Source organism: Notechis scutatus, chromosome 3 (assembly GCF_049901735.1).
Source record: "Notechis scutatus isolate UNSWTSFEM ecotype Mainland chromosome 3, rNotScu1.2, whole genome shotgun sequence".
Lineage (NCBI taxonomy): Eukaryota > Metazoa > Chordata > Lepidosauria > Squamata > Elapidae > Notechis > Notechis scutatus.
In genome coordinates this window covers 67,586,907-67,605,375 of record NC_142011.1, presented here as the reverse complement: position 1 = coordinate 67,605,375, position 18,469 = coordinate 67,586,907, and the positions used below count along the sequence as shown (strand labels likewise).

Genomic DNA, 18,469 nt, shown 5'->3' with positions numbered 1-18,469 from the left:
AGAGTTCTCCACTCCTCTACTCGTTGTAGAATACCTTATGCCACCAGACTTGAAATTCTAGAACTAGAAAACCTTGAATTACGCCGTCTTCGGTCTGATTTAAGCATGGTATACAAAATCATACATTGCAATGTCCTACCTGTCAATGAATACTTCAGCTTCAACCATAACAACACAAGAGCACACAATAGATACAAACTCAAAGTAAACCGCACCAAACTTGATTGCAGGAAATACGACTTCAGCAATAGAGTGGTCAATGTCTGGAATACTCTACCCGACTCTGTAGTTTCTTCCCCAAACCCCAAAAACTTTAACCTTAGACTGTCTACTATTGACTTCACCCCTTTCCTAAGAGGTCTGTAGGGGGCGTGCATAAGCGCACCAACGTGCCTACCGTCCCTGTCCTATTGTTTCTCTTATTCTTCTTTTATTTTTCTTATATGTACCCATTTCATGTATTCACAACTATGTATACACTTATACTTATTATCTTGTAAACAATTGGCAAATCAAATAAATAAAATAAATAAAATAAATAGTTGGAACTAGTTGTAAGCACAACTCGCTCAGTGCTATCACAACTTCGAATGGTTGCTGAATGAATGGTCAGTAAGTGATGAACATCTGTACTTTGTCATACGGGAACTGAAAGGAAATCAGAGGAAAGTGCAGCTGACAGTAGAGTTCCACTCAAAGAAACTGTCTGGCCCTACGTTTTAAGGATCTCTCTTTCCCAGTGAATCACAATCTACTTCATTTAGACAGGGTCCCCTGTTTAATATTTATAAGCAACTCTAGGAGTAGACTGAGTAGGAAAGTCCACTTTCAGTCCATTTGCACCCATCAGTGTGGAGCCAATCAGTCTTTCATGTGCTTTCTATCATTCAGTATGTTTTCTGTGTCTCTCACAAGTTTTTTGTATTTATTAAAAATAGTATTAAATCAATGTTATATGGAGAATCACCTGTTTTCAGTTTCTAATTCATTTATCATCCGATTTTTTTGTTCCAGCTTCTCTTGAAGCCCTGCAATTTGTTCATTTTCTGATCCTTCTTGTTGCAAATGAAGCATCTTGTTTTCATGTTGAAGCCGAATGAACATTTCTCTGAGATTTAAAATAAAATTTGTAAGCAGACAAAATACTGCATTTTCCTCCAACATTATAAAACAGGGCTTACTGTATATTACAATAAAATTGGCAGTTGATGTGATATTATGCACAAAAATCTGTTTGCAGACCTAGTCATGTGTTAATTTCATTTCAGCAGAAAGGCCCAAGAAAACCTCTTAAAAATAGCAGATAGACATGCACATAGATTACAGACTTCTTCCTCAAAAGCAGCCTCTAACCGCATTGTCTGAAATAGTGATGGTAAAGAAATTGAATCTGGCTTTATTCTTCCATAAATTAGTAAATCCCCAGTATCAACTTATTCCTTTGCTGATACATGTCTGATCCTCTGGAAAGGCTCTTACCAGGAAAGACTTAACACTATAAAGCTATATAATGAAATTTGTAAAAATCCAGTCTCGTTTTTAACCAGACATACAGAGTTATCGCTGTATTTCTTGTATTGATTACTTTCTTTTTAATTGAGAGTACAGAAGTTTTCTAAATTGATTCAAATTAGAAATCCCCCTTTCCAATATTTAGGGTTTTATCTTTATAAGAATATGGGATTTCTATATTGTCTGATATTCTATCGCATTATAAATAAGATTCATACTTCATTTTACATGTGTTTACGTCTCTTACCTAAATTCCACAGGCAGAATTTCAGCAGCAAGATTTTCATGGCTTTTCATAGTAGATACACCTGAGGGCATAAAGCAAGATCATGAGACTACTTTCCATGGAGTCAAAGCAAAAATGATCCTAAATATTTTTTTTTGAGTACCTGTTTGATTCAGATGATCCTGCTGCATTTGTGAATACCTGAGCTCTTCATTGGTCTCTTTCAATGCATCACGTTGAATTATTAATCTCTGAAAATAAAAAGTCATTTGATAATGGTAGATGCATATCAAAATACTTGGCTCTTAATATTGTATGAGAGCTTTAATTGCTTCTCCACGTGAAAATGATATCCCAGAATAACTCTTAATAACATAACATGATTCTGTTATAGAATATAGAACATCATTCTCAAAAAGAATAAAGCAGTTTTCATAATGTATGGTAACATCTTCTATGATGGCTTAAAAACAGGCCCGTCAAACTGGAGGACTGCGGGTTGGATACAGCCCACGGAGCATATACCCACCCCAGCTCCACAAAGGCAAAAAACACTTTGTGATACGTCATGATGCGGCCTGCGACACGATCGAGTTAACACCCCTGGTCTAAAACAATTTATCATTACATTGCAAATTTTTCGAGACTCAACATTCTAAGTAACCCACTTCGTCTTCCCAATCCACATAGATATCTTGACTTCCCAATATTTCGAAAACTGTATTTCCGCATTAGTTGAAACCTCACCTCTTTCTCTTTAATTAATGTTTCATGCTTCTCTTCCAATTGTTTCATTTCAAAAGCTAGTGCATCTGCTCTTTTGGATTCTTCAGAGAGCTTGTTATGAAGTTCCTGGATCTGGTTTAAAAAGAAAACCAATAAAGGTTTTAGAACTTGGTAATCTGAAATAACTTCTTCCGTAATACTGGAGCAGAAATAGTGTTACAATCAGGATTTCATTATCTTCATGAGAACCTGTAATCTTTTCAGCATTAGCTGGAAATCAATTTTTCCCCAGTTAAATGGAATATATTAGTCTTTGACTTTAAACAGTTCATTTAGTGACCATTCGATGTTACTATAGCATTGAAAAGAGTGACTTATGGCCATTTTTTACACTTTACAACCATTGCAGCATCCTCATGGTCACATTATCAGAGTTTGGATGCTTGACAATTGGTTCATATTTATGACCGTTGCTGTGTCCCAAGGTCACGTCATCACTTTTTGTGACCTTCTGACAAGCAAAATCAATGGGGAAGCCAGATTCACTTAACAACTATTTATCCTAACTTAACAACGGCAGTGATTCACTTAACAACTGTGACAAGAAAAGGTCCTAAAATGGGGCAAAACTCACTTAACAAATATCACTGCTTATCAACATGAATTTTGGGCTCAATTGTGGTTATAAATCAAAGAATCCCTGTAGTTAATTGTTCTTCTGAAGCATTTCATCTTAGCATACATCATTTAATGCTTAGAAATTTAGGTTAACAGATTCAATTAATAGAACATAGGTCTTGTAGAATTATGGCACTAGTTTTCATGATTGTATGCTTAATACAACTAACTGCACAGTTGAAGACACGTAAGTATTACTGGTAATGCTAAATCTACAATAAGGTTACCTTATTCGAATAAAATGAATATGAGTGAAGTACTGTTGATATAAACAATAAAAATACTTGCAAGGACAACATAAGGAGGAAATCACTTTTCATCCTCAGCTTTTTTAGACCTAAAAGTGAAGACTTTTATTCGACTGAAATAGTACGAAAAAAACACATAAATTCAAACAAGATGAAAGGAAACATTTCTTACCTGCCTTTTGTAAGTTTCCAACTGTGTACGAGCTGCATTTGCTTTCTTTAATTCTTCTTCTAGGCTAACTGTGTTATGCATATACATCATGTTTGTTTCCTGAAGTATTTTCACCTGTCTCCGAAAGTCATTCAAGTCTTCCAACTTTTTGCGATACACCTCAACCGTCGACTCCAATTTATTTGTTTTATCAGCAACAGTCCTACAATAACATATTCAGTTATTTCAAAAGCATAATTGAGCCATCAGAAAACAAAATGCAAATACTTAAGTGAAAAGTAAGATCTTATTTATAAAATATTTTCTCTTGGGTTCAAATTGCCAGCATGATAAACTAATAAGAAAATAAGACTTTTCAGTTCTACATAATTAAAACTGGAGCATCAACTGCAGTCATGAATGACTTCCTCCTTTTACTAGGCAATGATCCATGCCACTTCAGGGTAGGCTTTCCTTTTGAATCAAAGCTCTTCTATATTGAAGGAAGAAAATAGTCACAGGCTCCCCAAGAGAGGTTTTATACATTTCAAGAGGCTATTATTAGTGAATACAGAAATACTATGAAAGCTAAAATGCTGCAATACCCAACTGAAAATTAGGAGGTTTGTTTAGCAGAGTTAAAAGATTCCTTCAATACTTAATTCAAAATTAGTATCTTAGTTAGAGATTGAATGACAATCTGGTGTATTATTTTATGCTACATAAGGTACCAGTTATAAGACATGCATATAAAAGTAATTTGCAATTTCCATATTAAATATTTGTTACTCGAGAACAATTTAAAGTATTACATGTAAGAATCTACAAGAAACAAAGTCTATCGAGAATATAAAATAAAAACTTTAAGTATTGGAAGCACAAGGCTTATTTTAGTTGCTGTATTATTTAGGAAATAGAACCAAATACCTAGGAAAAAATTGAATAGTAAACACACGACAAAGACTGTGAGAATTTAATAGCTTGCTGCCAAATTTCAGTGGCAGAATCTTGGATGTTCTGAATGTTGCAAAAAAGGAAGGAAGTTATTGTACTATATCATAATGAAAGCTCTTCCATACTTCACTGAGTTGAGTCCCAAACATGTTAGTCTGTCTCCCTTAGAATTCACATCTACTGTGCCCCGAGTAACAGTGAATCCTGAGATGAGAGTATCTGGAAGGCTTTGAGATGGACAATACAGTGAGTCTTCAATTTTGCAGATGTCAGTACTATAAAACACACTACACCATTTTCTCCTGTAATTTATGCCGCTTCTGTAATGACCTTATTGCACCAATGATATAGATGTAAAAATGACAATAGTGTTTGTGAATAATCCTCTCAATTAAACTATTAAAAACAGGTGTAGCTGCAAAGGGAAACAATATACAATGTCTTACTTTGGTTTAGTGGTTAAGGCACCAGACTAAAAGCCAGGAGATTATGAGTTCTAGTCCTGCATTAGGCATGAAAAGTGGCTGGATGACTTGGGCCAGACACTCTCTCTCAGGAAAGACAGGAAATTAATAAATAAATGTGGGGGAAGGGCAGCAGCTGAAAGAGTTTGGTATATTCTTTGAAAACTCCAAGATGATAGAATACTGCATATTAAACAGGATAGTAACATAGTGAACTGGATTTATTCTGTATACCTAAGAACATCAATTTCATCCTTCAGAGCCCGGGACTCTTCTGCCAGAGACGTCAGTTCATCATTTCGATGTTGCAGCTCAATCAGTTGTTTCTCAAGCTCTTCACAATGAACACGGTAATCATCTTTTGTAGTTTCAAGTCTTTGCAAAAACAAAATTAATAGAAAGGGATTTACTATCAACTTCCTTAGTATAAAACATTATGGTATAATTCATAAAAATATATGGAAAAGTTTAAGCACAGAAATTTGTATAATTTTTCGTATGCAAGCATATTGGGAGCAAATGAAATGTAATCTTAACATTGTAACTTTTATGTCAGTTTCTATGTCATAAAGAGAAAGACCGTAAACAGTTTCTGCATTATTAAAAATTAAACATCTAAAGCAATGAATTACAACCTTTATTAAAAAAAATAAAGCAAACTCAAAATTGACACCATAATACAAACTTAGGATATGTAACTACTCAGTAATGGCACATTAGTCCCACACCCTGTAGAACACCCTCCACCTCTCTAAGATCTGGAAGGCACCCATTCTTCTAGTTTTCCAAAAGCTGGATTTTTCCGCAGGCATTGAGACATATTAAGGCTGGAGTCCAAAGATTGTGTTTTTTTTTTTTTAAAAAAAACTTTATTGATTTTTTGAAGACAAACAAAAACATAGGACATAAAAGCATAAAACCTCCTTTCTAAAAATTACTTATAAGTTTTAACAAGGCAAATAAAACATTATTTTTTAAGGCATAGTTCCACATTATCACATTTCCATTTAAGCACATATATATCTTTTCCAAATTTCTCATTATTTCTCCCTTCACTTTTATTCAATTATATTTCTTTCTATCAAAGTTTTATTGATTCTCAATCGAATATAAACATTTATACAACATAGTTCCAAATGATCACATTTCCATTTAAACACCTATATATCTTTTCCAAATTTCTAATTATTTCTCCCTTCACTTTTATTCAATTATATTTCTTTCTATCAAGGTTTTATTAATTCTCAATCAAACATAAACACACAAAATACAAAACATAAAACAAGACATAAAAAGATAAAACCTCCTTAGTTATCATTTGTACATGTCTTTTCTCTCCCTTTAATTTTATCCCTCCAAGGTTTTATTAATTCTCAATCAAACATAGCTAACCAAAACATAAAACTTCTTTTGAAAAGTGGCTTAGCCCCGGGTTACATCTTTTTTTACAGACCTAAATCAGATTCATGCTCACCTTATATACCATTCATATCTTATTAACCATTCTATATTTTCTATATAACTTCTCCCTTCTTTTCACTCTCTTAATTATATTTTGTTTATTTCATCTTATTTTAAAATCATTATGCTTGTATCCTTTGTCCGTTCTTTTCCAATTGTCTATTTATCTCTTCTCTTTAACAAAAAAAAAATTCCCCTGTAATCACTTTTAAAGTGTGACGCCTTTCTATCTTTCCCCTAAAGTAACACTTAAAATAGTACATAATTTCCATCCTGATTCTGCTTAGTACATTCTACATGTTGCCTTTTAAAATAAAAGAATAATAAATTTATAATATAGTTAAGTATATAATTTCCATTCTAGTTCTAATTCTAATTAATACATTATTTTAAAATAAGAAAATGAAATAATAAATTTATAATAACATTAAGACAATAACAAATTAAACTATAACTAAACATTAATCATTTTACACATTCTCTTTAATATTTTATTAAATATTGAGATCTATCATTATTAAACATTTTAATATTTTGTTAAATCTTATAATATTCCAGTAAACTATTTCAAATGCAAATACTACAATACTATCTTATGTACTCTTGCAGAATCTTTCCTTAATTATACACTATCCTTTATCCTTTATCTCTAAAAAAAATCTGCTTTTTGGCATCGTTTCAAACCGTGGCTTTTTTCCCCTTTTCCCCTCCCTTTCTTCTCCAGTCTGGTCTTTTTGCCCCCCCCTCTCCTAACCTCCACCTTTTTAACTTCCCCTCTCTGTTGTATTTCTCTTTTCAGTTGCTTTCTAACATTGTACCTTTTTTTCACCTTATTTTTCTTTTTCTTGGTTGCTTTATTGAATCTTAAATTCTCATTTTTCCTTCCTCTCTTCCTATTTTCTTTCTTAATTGAACTTTTTTGTCCATTAAAAATGGCTTCTTCCTGTTCTTCTTCTACCTCAAGTATTTGCTGGTATGTAGAAACCGCCATTTCTAAAAAGTGGAAGACAGCTCCCAAAGAATCCTTGCCTTTTTGTTGTCTTTCTTTTAATTTTTCATATTCCATTTTTAATTCATTCACAGATAGTGCCATTGTCAATTTTTAAGAACAACCCAGATGTTTTTAATCTTAAAGTAATTTCCAAATGTCAAAGTTATCAAACAATCCAAACAGACAGACATTATTTCCTCTTCTTCTCTTTGCAATTTTTCCTCCTGGGGCAAAATCCCAAATATATTTTAAAGCCATATTACAGTTGGTTGCTGATCTTATAATCTTCGAGGCGTCTCCTCCAACAAATTTTTAAAGATTTTTTTTAGTCCTCTCCTTCCCACTTATAACAAAGAGCTTGTTTTTACCTTAAAGAAGCAGGTTTTTCTGTGCTCATTTGCTTACTCCGTAAGGAAGGGGAGTGAACTTTCCTTTCAGCACTTTCGCTGCTGTAACAATCTTTTGGAAACAACCCGAGTTTGCAGTTTTAGTTCCTTAGAAAGTTCTATTTTATTCTCAAGCATTAGGTTAAGCATTGAGGCTTTTCTCAAGTCATTCCTGCTAGGCCAAACTAGTTTATTAATTATTTGCTCTTTCACCACTACCAGATCTCATTGATCAGACATTATATTCAGTTCATTTTTTTTCCTACTGTAGTATAATACATGTGTAATATACTGCTTTTTATTAGTGTAATCTTTTGTTTTGATTCTTTGCTTACCTCATCCATCTAATGACACTATGTACATAATTTCACATTACTATATGGTTAAGATCTATAACCTTCAAATTTAGTGAGAACAATCAACCAATGGAACAGCTTGCCCTCGGAAGTTGAGGGAGCACCATCACTTGAGACTTTGAAGAAGAGATTGGAGTGCCATTTGTCAGAAAGGGTGGTTGGACTAGATGACCTATAACGTCCCTTCCAACTCTGATTAACTGTATCTTAAAAATTTACATGATCACCTATCCTATTTGCCATAATTTTGGGCAACTTATAAAAGCAGTGACAAGAACATACAAATAATAAAACCTATATATTCCCCCCACCCTGCTCAACCCCCCCAAAAGTCAGGTTTCCAGGGTGTTTTAAAAGTAACTTAATGTCCCGGTTCAGCCAAGAAAACTTCTCCTTCTGGTTCTTCCTCCTGCACAGTCTTATCCGGTTGAAGATTCCTTTGTGGCTGCCATTTCTGACAGCCGCTCCACCGCCTCAGGAAAAAGGAGTCTAGCCGGCTGGGGAAAGGGGGTGCGATATCCCCAGACCCCTGCCCGGATCTCCTCTGTCTTCCGCTGCCCCTTCGGAGTAGCGACAACCCCCAAATCCAGTTGGATCGGGGGTACCTCAGCGGCGAGCGCAGCAGGGACCCGCAGAGAAGCGGATTCCTGCCGCCGCCGAAGCCTTGCAACCGGAAGTTGCCCCAAAGATTGTGTTCTTGTTTTAAAAAATATCTGGAGTTGTGTTTTAGGGAACCCAGAATTTCAGAGGGGGGTGGGTTGAGCAGGGTGGGGGGAATATATAGGTTTTATTATTTGTATGTTCTTGTCACTGCTTTTATAAGTTGCCCAAAATTATGGCAAATAGGATAGGTGATCATGTAAATTTTTAAGATACAGATAATCAGAGTTGGAAGGGACGTTATAGGTCATCTAGTCCAACCACCCTTTCTGACAAATGGCACTCCAATCTCTTCTTCAAAGTCTCAAGTGATGGCGCTCCCTCAACTTCCGAGGGCAAGCTGTTCCATTGGTTGATTGTTCTCACTAAATTTGAAGGTTATAGATCTTAACCATATAGTAATGTGAAATTATGTACATAGTGTCATTAGATGGATGAGGTAAGCAAAGAATCAAAACAAAAGATTACACTAATAAAAAGCAGTATATTACACATGTATTATACTACAGTAGGAAAAAAAATGAACTGAATATAATGTCTGATCAATGAGATCTGGTAGTGGTGAAAGAGCAAATAATTAATAAACTAGTTTGGCCTAGCAGGAATGACTTGAGAAAAGCCTCAATGCTTAACCTAATGCTTGAGAATAAAATAGAACTTTCTAAGGAACTAAAACTGCAAACTCGGGACTTTTGTACCAGAGGAGAGGAAACTGACCCCTTGTCAATTCTGTGTTACTCAAGGTTGCTGACTAAACAAATCAAAGACTAAAAATGCTAGATCGCTACAGATATGGATTTGGCTGGGTTATGACATGGAAGGGTTATACTGTCCTTTTTCCTGTAATAAATCCATTATATAAGATTTGTCTTGGCACTCTCTCAGAGGGTAGAACCTTGTACTCTATCCCTTGCATAGATCAATAAACTTGGCTCAAGCAGTTCATGTAGACTCTACTCAACTTGGAGATGGTATGAGTTAAAAGAATGCTCGCATAATAGCCAGTATGAACAATCCCAATGTTTTATACATGTTCATAACATCATCCCAACACATGGAATGGACTATATTAGTTTTATAATAATCTCTCTGGAAACTGCATCTACAGAGTATGTACAATTACTGAAGAAAACAATATGAATCTCTATAGCATACAGACAGCTAGGCAAGGCCTCTTCAAGAAATAGTCATAAATGAACAGGATAATATAAGAGAAGGCTGGCCTTTGACAGCTCCAGACCTAATAGACCATAGCTAGCACTGCAAAAACTACAATAATAACTTCAGAAATATATAAATTTTCAGAATTTAAAATGGGGAATGTACAAAAGCTATACTATAGCTTTTTGCATTAGGTAGCACTTCAGAAACATTTTCTATTATGTTTCAGTAAACAACTCAAGCTGCAACAGTGATAGAAAAAGTGGCTGGGTTATATTAATTCATACCTGAAATTTTCTTCTTGTAATTGTTCTAGTTGTAACTGTGCATGAAAATACTTTTTGGCAACTGCTGTGTTTGTATCATCAAATGAACCATCTAACTGATCCAATCGGTCATTCATTATCTCATTTTCAGACATTAAACTGCATTTTTCCTCTTGAAGGGCAGCCACCTAAAGATCCAGAATCCATTTCAGAATAATAAAGTCATCAAGATCATTAACAGTGTGTAATTATTCAAATATTGGCACAAGGGGTTTTTATCTCAGAAAAAGAAGTGACTAACCTCCAGTCAAATTATCTGCTTCCTAAATTAAACATATATTTAATACAGATTAGCAGATAAGCACAAAAATGATTGCATTAATTAATGTACACTATGCAATTATATAAAATCAAGTGCAATCCTTGTTATTTCAGTATATGTATTTCCATTTCTCTGTTTCTTGCACTTCTCTCTGTGAATCCACATATAGAACCATTAGCTGCACATCATCCTCTATTTGTAGCTCTTCTGTTCTAAATCAGCAACACTTAGGACTTATATAATCAAGATTACCAGTCACAGTAACAAAACAAAATCAACACGGAAAAAGTCTTCCAGACTATTATATGCAGTGGAAAATAAGGGAAGAACTTCAAAACAGTCTTAAATGATATAAGAACTGAGCCAAGTAGACTCAGGAATGATCCAGCAAGACACCTTTCCTTTATCTGACATAAAAACACAAGAATTGTTGAATCAGATCAAAATCCACCCAGATAAAATTTCCATATTTCTGTAAAAACAGAAAAGGGATTAAAAAGGGAAGTATTATTAGCATGTAGAAAAATGTTGGTCAGTTTATAAACTGAAGATAACAAAGCAGAGAACTAAGTAATAATAATACTTAGTAGTGAATAGCTGTGTAAAAAGCAATTTCAAGAGCCAAAACAAGTAGCATTAAGTAAAATTTAGACAGCATCACATTTATAGATCAATGGATAAAAAGATTCATGCATTTTGCAAATATTTCTGAAAATATCACAAGCTAGAAAGAGCACAATACTGTAAGTATATTAACAATCAAAGAAGGATTCTCATATTAACAAAACAGCCCCATAAGTATGTTTTGTGGTGAAAGCCACCATGTTAATTGTAATACAGCAAAACATCACAGCATATCACATGTTAGTTCACTGATATTTAAAATGCAAAGTACTCTTTGGGTTATGTCTTCCTGAAATAAATATAAACCTACCTTTCTTAAATTCTTGTAAAATATCATGGGACACAGAGACCTTACAAATGAATTTATTAACAATTAGATTAAGCAATAAGTATGTATATTTTGACTTATAAATATTTAGTATAGCACAGTGGCATTAAATTATTGTGTTGTCTTTGTCAAATGATATCAGATTTCCTAAGCTGTAAAAATGAACTGCAATCAATTATAGGTATGAATATATTCAGAATCATTAATTTATATTAATAATTGTTGTCAGGGACAAGTATTTATAGCTTACAATAGATTTACATCTTAAATATTTTAAAAAGTATTCTAAACATTGTATATTTAACGTAGAGGAAAAAGCTACAAAATATTATTTGTAAAATCTGCAATAAAACACATTCAAAATAACAGTGAAAGACTGTTGGGACATTAATTTCATAGAAAAAAGTCCTTAAGTACTAAAACAATAACATGAGGAATATCGTAACTAATATAAACTTTTGGAAAACAAAGCATCAGAGTGTTTAATCACAACACAATAGAAGATGTTTTTAAGACAATCTGATTGTAGGCATTTAAGGTAGATATTAATCAATTACATTTTCTTTAATGAAATGTACTTGGAAAAATATAGTTACCTGCAAATCTAGTTCTTGACATCTCTGCTTCAATTCTTCTTTTTCTGCAATGACTTCATTAAGTTCTTCCATTGCTCTTTTCAGCTTTAAAAATGTTGAGATGATAATTTTCAAACATTTAGAAAAACAAATTTCTTGACCTTATGTCCAATAAATGTGAAATGTACTTATGGGTATTCAGGACAAAAAGAATGTTGATTAAATAGAAGGCAAGTTGGTAATGATCATACCTTCTAAATAATCATATTTGTCTCTGTCATATACTTTCCTGGTCCTTGGAACCTCTTTCTTATGATCTTATTCTTTAAAATAATCAAAATATTACTATCTCTGCAAAATGTACTTCTGTTGTTGCCACCAGCAAAACCTATTTTGGTTTTAAAATGCTTTTATTTTTCATCCTACTTTTTTCTTTAAAGAACATAGCACTCCAGGTTAATAGTTAAACAAAGAGAGTAAAATAACATTTATATAAGAATGCAATTGGTTTATAAAATATATAAACCACTTTTTAATAATAAATCTATATTCCCTTAAATATTATCTTACAGAGATACTAAATATATTTCTAAATCTGTGTTGCTGCAAGATGGACATTTAGGACTCCCAGCCTCCCTCTGACCTATCTTTCCACCTCAGTGCCCCTTCTCTCCTTGTTACACTTTCTCTTTCAAACATAAGTTGGGATGAGTTATTATCATGCTGAGATCAAAAGTCGCGGCAGCCTCCTATGAAAATGTTAACATAAAATCAACTTATTCCCTTAATAAATACATTTTCTCTTTTTTTCTTCCTCTCTCTCTCTCTCACTGCTGAACCATCAAACATAATGGATTGTGACAGATTTGGGGGAAAAAATTAGGTGATCTGTATTACACAACAGAATGTTTCTTCCAGTACTTGTGTCCTATCAGGTTTCCAGAAATGAAAAAGTACATACAATGATAAATTCATTAACTAGACTTTCATCAGAAATTACAGGAAAAGATTACTAAAAGCTAAAAAGATAGTGTTATCAGTTACCTGTTGCTCCACATCACTGGATATATCACTTGCAACAAAGCCCAAAATCTCTTTGCTCATTAACTGCAACAATAAAAAATTAAGGCAGAATTCTTAATTATGCATGGTCTAAAACAGGTTCATAAGAGATTAGCTGATATTATTTTCCTTAAAATATATGAAATAATCCATATTCAATACGCATTTCACATTTTTTCACACATGCCTTTTCACTGCCAATTTAAATAACTATCATTACATAATTTAAACAAACATATGTACATATGAAAGACTAGAATCCACAAATATTTGAGTAATATTAGTTGTCTTATCTCTACTGCAACACTAGATAACTCCAACTCCCCCCCCCTTTTTTAAGGAATCAATTCCAATTTTTCTGTTAACTCTTTTTTTCTTACCTCTTGGATAGCAGCCATGACGACGTGCTGAACAGACTCCTCTAGTGTCATTATAACTTGTATATGTTCTACAAAGCAAGAGTTTTTTTTAATGAGATATCCTACACAACAAATAAAGACCCAGGACACATAAATGGACAGCCTTGTCTGCAGTTCATTTCTAAAGTCCTCTCTGTAGTTGAATCTTAGCTATCTTGCATTCTCCAGTTCTGCATTACTGCGATAGACTGAAGATCTTAAGCAACATACTTTGCATTGCAGCCAACAAAATCCATCTGCTGATGGACAGTATCTGCCAATTGGATAGAATTCAGCTTCCCAATAGGAAAGGAGAGCACATAAATACACTGCCACTCAAGATATAGTAAACCATACATTGGTATGGCATGCTAATACAGCCAAAGTTAACTGTGCTTTTGGTTCTAAACAGGCTTAGTTAATTTTCAAAGGGAATTTACTTTCCAAGACAACATGAAGTGGGTGTGATTGGACAACATAGCTATAACCATAAATGTGCAGATACATCATCTCCCCAAGTATTTCAAGTGCAAGCTACCAATCACTTGAATACAGTACTAATGCTTCTCTTGTTGGAGTGAACCAGAAGGGGTTCGTTTTGCTTTCCTTGCTTGGCTCTCTCCTGCTTGGGCAATGATTAGATGACAATGCAACTTAAAAATATTTACCAAAATTTCTCTGTTAATAATATATTCATTCTGCTTCATGTATTGCATACTTTCCAACATGCTTTTTGGAACATAGCACATGAATTTAAATATTTAGACAGTCTAAATATTACGTTTTTTAAACTTTGCTTCATCCAGAAATGAAAGAGTTAATATTTCGGTTTCACTGATATAAAAGACAAATTGAGCTGTTTATTCAGAGAACATTTATTTACCTTGCTTCTTTTCACAGTTGACTGCACAGCCTAAAATGAGCTGCAATAACCTGCCAAGCTCTACTGGATTAGAATGTTCAGATATTTGGTTTAAATCAGGAAGAAGATCTTCTGAGATTTGCTGAGCCAAAAACTGTAAAAAAAAATTTTTTTAAAGGAAGCCCAAAATTATGTTATAATGAAATGTGGGGGGATTTGTTGTTGAATTTATATCACAGCTTTCCTCCTGAAGGCTCACACCACATGCAGTTATTTTTTTCCTTTTACAGCAACCACCCTGTCAGGACCGGTTGGTTCAAGAGATTGTGACTTGCCCAAAGTCACCCACAGAGCTTCAATATCTGATAGGCTGAGACTACTTGGTCTATTCCAACTCCTTACTCAATAGAAACAAATTTAGTTAGAATACTTTGGAAGGAGAGTAAACCTTAGGTTTTAGAATTGCTTTTTTATAGCAGAGGACATTTCTTCATTCAAATTATACCTCACATGAATGTTACGAAATTCACCAGTAATAAGTACTGCAACTGAACTTTTTTAAAAAACCGAATATTGATCATTACAACATAGCATCTAAAGTGGGAAGAGATAGGAAAACAAAAATACTTTTCTAAAAAATATTTTCTTTTTCAAATAAATACAAAACTTATAAAGTCTTCATGGAACAAAATACTAGTAATAGAACAGCAAAGTTAAGCTCATCCATGGAAGTTTTACATGTATAGTAGACATGAAAATAATAGATAAAATATTCTACAAACTGAGATTTATAACTAAGATGATAAAGAAGCATATTTTACAGAGTATGGTTTTTCATACCTCATGATAATAATCCATAATTCCTTGAAGAATCTTCTTCAAATTGCTAGCCTAAAATATTTAAAATGACAATTGAGTGAGAATACACTATTTTCATATATTTGAAAGTTATAATTAACGTTTTGAAATGCAATCTTTATTCAACAAATTTAATTTCTACAAAATCGACTCTACCAAAAGAAAATTTAGCTTTACAAATGTGATAAATCCAAGCACAGGGAATAAAGTAAAAAACAAAATGTAACACAATACTTTCATAGAGCAAGCAGATGCACACCCCAAATTTTTTTTGTCTGCTTTAGAATGGAAAACGTTATTTTATTTATTAGAGAAAATATTGAATTTATTTTATTTATTTATTTATTTATTTGATTTGCCAATTGTTTACAAGATAATAAGTATAAGTGTATACATAGTTGTGAATACATGAAATGGGTACATATAAGAAAAATAAAAGAAGAATAAGAGAAACAATAGGACAGGGACGGTAGGCACGTTGGTGCGCTTATGCACGCCCCTACAGACCTCTTAGGAAAGAGGTGAGGTCAATAGTAGACAGTCTAAGGTTAAAGTTTTTGGGGTTTGGGGAAGAAACTACAGAGTCGGGTAGAGTATTCCAGACATTGACCACTCTATTGCTGAAGTCGTATTTCCTGCAATCAAGTTTGGTGCGGTTAACTTTGAGTTTGTATCTATTGTGTGCTCTTGTGTTGTTATGGTTGAAGCTGAGTATTCATTGACAGGTAGGACATTGCAATGTATGATTTTATATACCATGCTTAAATCAGACCGAAGACGGCGTAACTCAAGTTCTAGAATTTCAAGTCTGGTGGCATAAGGTATTCTACAACGAGTAGAGGAGTGGAGAACTCTTCTTGTGAAATATTTCTGGACTTTCTCAATTGTGCTAATATCAGATACGTAATGTGGGTTCCAGACTGATGAACTGTATTCGAGTATTGTCTAGCAAATGTTTTGTATGCTCTGGTTAGTAGTGTGATATTACCAGAGAAAAAGCTACATAGGATTAGGTTAACAACTCTTAATGCCTTTTTGGCTATGTTTAATTGTTTTATATTTTGTTCAAACTTTCAAATTAAAACATTCTATGGTCTATTATGGTGACATTTCCTCATCTCTTTATTTCTTCCTCAAGCTTGTCTTTCAGATGTGTAGGAGGTAAAACTCTGATGGAGAAATAATGTTAGGCAAAGCCATCCAAGTCATCCTTCAAATAAAATGTTTGTCCAATGTCAGTTAGGAGTTGGTCCCCTGGATGGATTGAGTTTGTTAATATATTCCAGTCAGGCTTCAAGGAAACATTTGCTATATTTTATAAAAGGATTTTATATGTTGTTTATAATTGGTATTATTAGATACTTCAATCCATTTATAGTAACAATGTAAATTCATGAACTAAAATGTGTAAATAAAATAGAATTCAATAAAAAAGAAGCAACATAGCTATGTACGCACTCGCAGGTGGAGGAAGATAGATGCAACTTGTGAAAGCAGCATTGTGAGCCTCAAAAATCACATAATTATTCCAATTATCAGAAAATAGGTGCTTTATTTGTGTTCCTTTATATTATGAAACATTATATTGAATCCTTTTCTATGGTAGTGTAATCTAAGGCATGAATGGACAATTAACTGCTCTGGAGGATCAAACAGGCCTGTGAAAATCCACTGCCCATATGTAAATTGGGAAAAAAATAGTAACTGCCTTCAAAATAAAAACAATGCATACATGGCTTAGAGGGATCAGTCTACCAGGCCTTTAATGGCTATGATAGGAGGGATCAGTCTACTGCCCTTCTGGCAGGAGAGCCCAATCTACCCACTTTCTGAAGTGTGAGAGGGGCCAATGCATCTTCCCCCTCATTGGTACTTTTGGCAGTAAAGTCCTATTTAATTCCGACCAACCTCACCCAAGCTGAACCTGATCTAGAGGTTTCAGATGCATTATCAACAGATGTCATGGTTATTATTTGAACCCATAGCCTCAAAAGAATCCAGCAACCTAATCTATAGGAAAAACAAAAACCCATGCACAATCTGATACTTCTATGTTTATTGTTCTTATCTGGGATCTTTCCCAAGGATATAAAGAAGTTTAAGCAGAATGATACATACAGCATGTTTGGTCTAGGAATATTCTGAAACACATGCAAGCAGTATCAAATAATCTAAACTATGTTTATTTATATTTTTAACATCAGCATTATAGCCTATGTAAATATTGTATGTATCGATAAGAAAATCCATTACCTTTATTCTCCAGCTTTCACCAGCATCTATTTTAATACGGCTTAGCCAAGTTTTGTCAAACCAAGCAGGATCGCTGAAATAAAATCAGTCTCTATTAAATTTTTTTGGGTGGTGAAACTGAATTTCACCGGTCAGTTTCAATCTTGTTTTGCTGCAATAATCAGTAAATAATGAGGTCTTATGTGGAAAGCAAATTTGACTATATCTAGTGATATAGTGCTTTGCGGTTTAGGGGAGGTTTCTGAAAATAGAAAGGTGACAAGCACGTGGCTTTCTACTATATGCACCCCAGAATAGCTATGAAGTGACAAGAACCTTGAAGAGTACTAAAGCAGTATCTTTTCTTCCAACTTGCAATTTAAATTTAACTGCAAGTAAAATCCCCTATTTTCCTCTATAGCAAGGAATGTTTCTCCCTGGGAATTTAGCTAATCAGCCACACCCTTCTTCAGTTCTATAAACTTTATAGAGTCTCTAGAAGCTAATTCTATTTTTTACTCAACAGACATCCAATATTTATGGTATTGTAAAGTTGATAACTATGTACAGTTTTTAATGGATAGAATAATAGTCTTCAGGGTTTTCCATATGTTTTAAATATTGTTTTGTACTTCTACAAGTGATCTGAGCATGCTCTTATCTCCTCCATCTTCCCAGTCTCTTACGGTGGCCCAATTTCTGCAACTGTCACTTTCTCCCTATTTGTTTTCCCATATAGTAATATGGTAACGTATGATATTTTCAATAAGGTAATGCATGATATTAATTTAAGAATTCTTTTTAATAATTAACAGCCTCTCCGAAATTTATTTTCATTTAACTGAGTCCATGCTTTAATGTAATTCAGATCATTTAAAATGATTCAGAGTTGTCAAACTTTGCAACACACAAAGCCCTTAAAAGTGTTAAATGCATGTGTGCATCCCCCACGAGTAAAATTAAATAAG

At 33.6% G+C, this 18,469-nt stretch overlaps 1 protein-coding gene across 1 annotated transcript in view; it reads right to left on the bottom strand.

The window, feature by feature from the left end:
* HOOK1 (hook microtubule tethering protein 1) overlaps positions 1-18,469 on the bottom strand; it is a 40,607-nt gene that overhangs the window by 17,668 nt on the left and 4,470 nt on the right. Inside the window, exons 3-15 of the mRNA XM_087960365.1 lie at positions 17,523-17,595; positions 15,252-15,302; positions 14,433-14,565; positions 13,532-13,599; positions 13,134-13,196; positions 12,111-12,194; positions 10,262-10,428; positions 5,194-5,334; positions 3,563-3,764; positions 2,486-2,596; positions 1,902-1,989; positions 1,760-1,820; positions 968-1,108 (exon numbers count right to left, since the gene is read on the bottom strand). Coding sequence (XP_087816491.1) covers positions 968-1,108; positions 1,760-1,820; positions 1,902-1,989; positions 2,486-2,596; positions 3,563-3,764; positions 5,194-5,334; positions 10,262-10,428; positions 12,111-12,194; positions 13,134-13,196; positions 13,532-13,599; positions 14,433-14,565; positions 15,252-15,302; positions 17,523-17,595 — 1,383 coding nt within the window. The remainder of the gene's footprint in view (positions 1-967; positions 1,109-1,759; positions 1,821-1,901; positions 1,990-2,485; positions 2,597-3,562; positions 3,765-5,193; positions 5,335-10,261; positions 10,429-12,110; positions 12,195-13,133; positions 13,197-13,531; positions 13,600-14,432; positions 14,566-15,251; positions 15,303-17,522; positions 17,596-18,469) is intronic.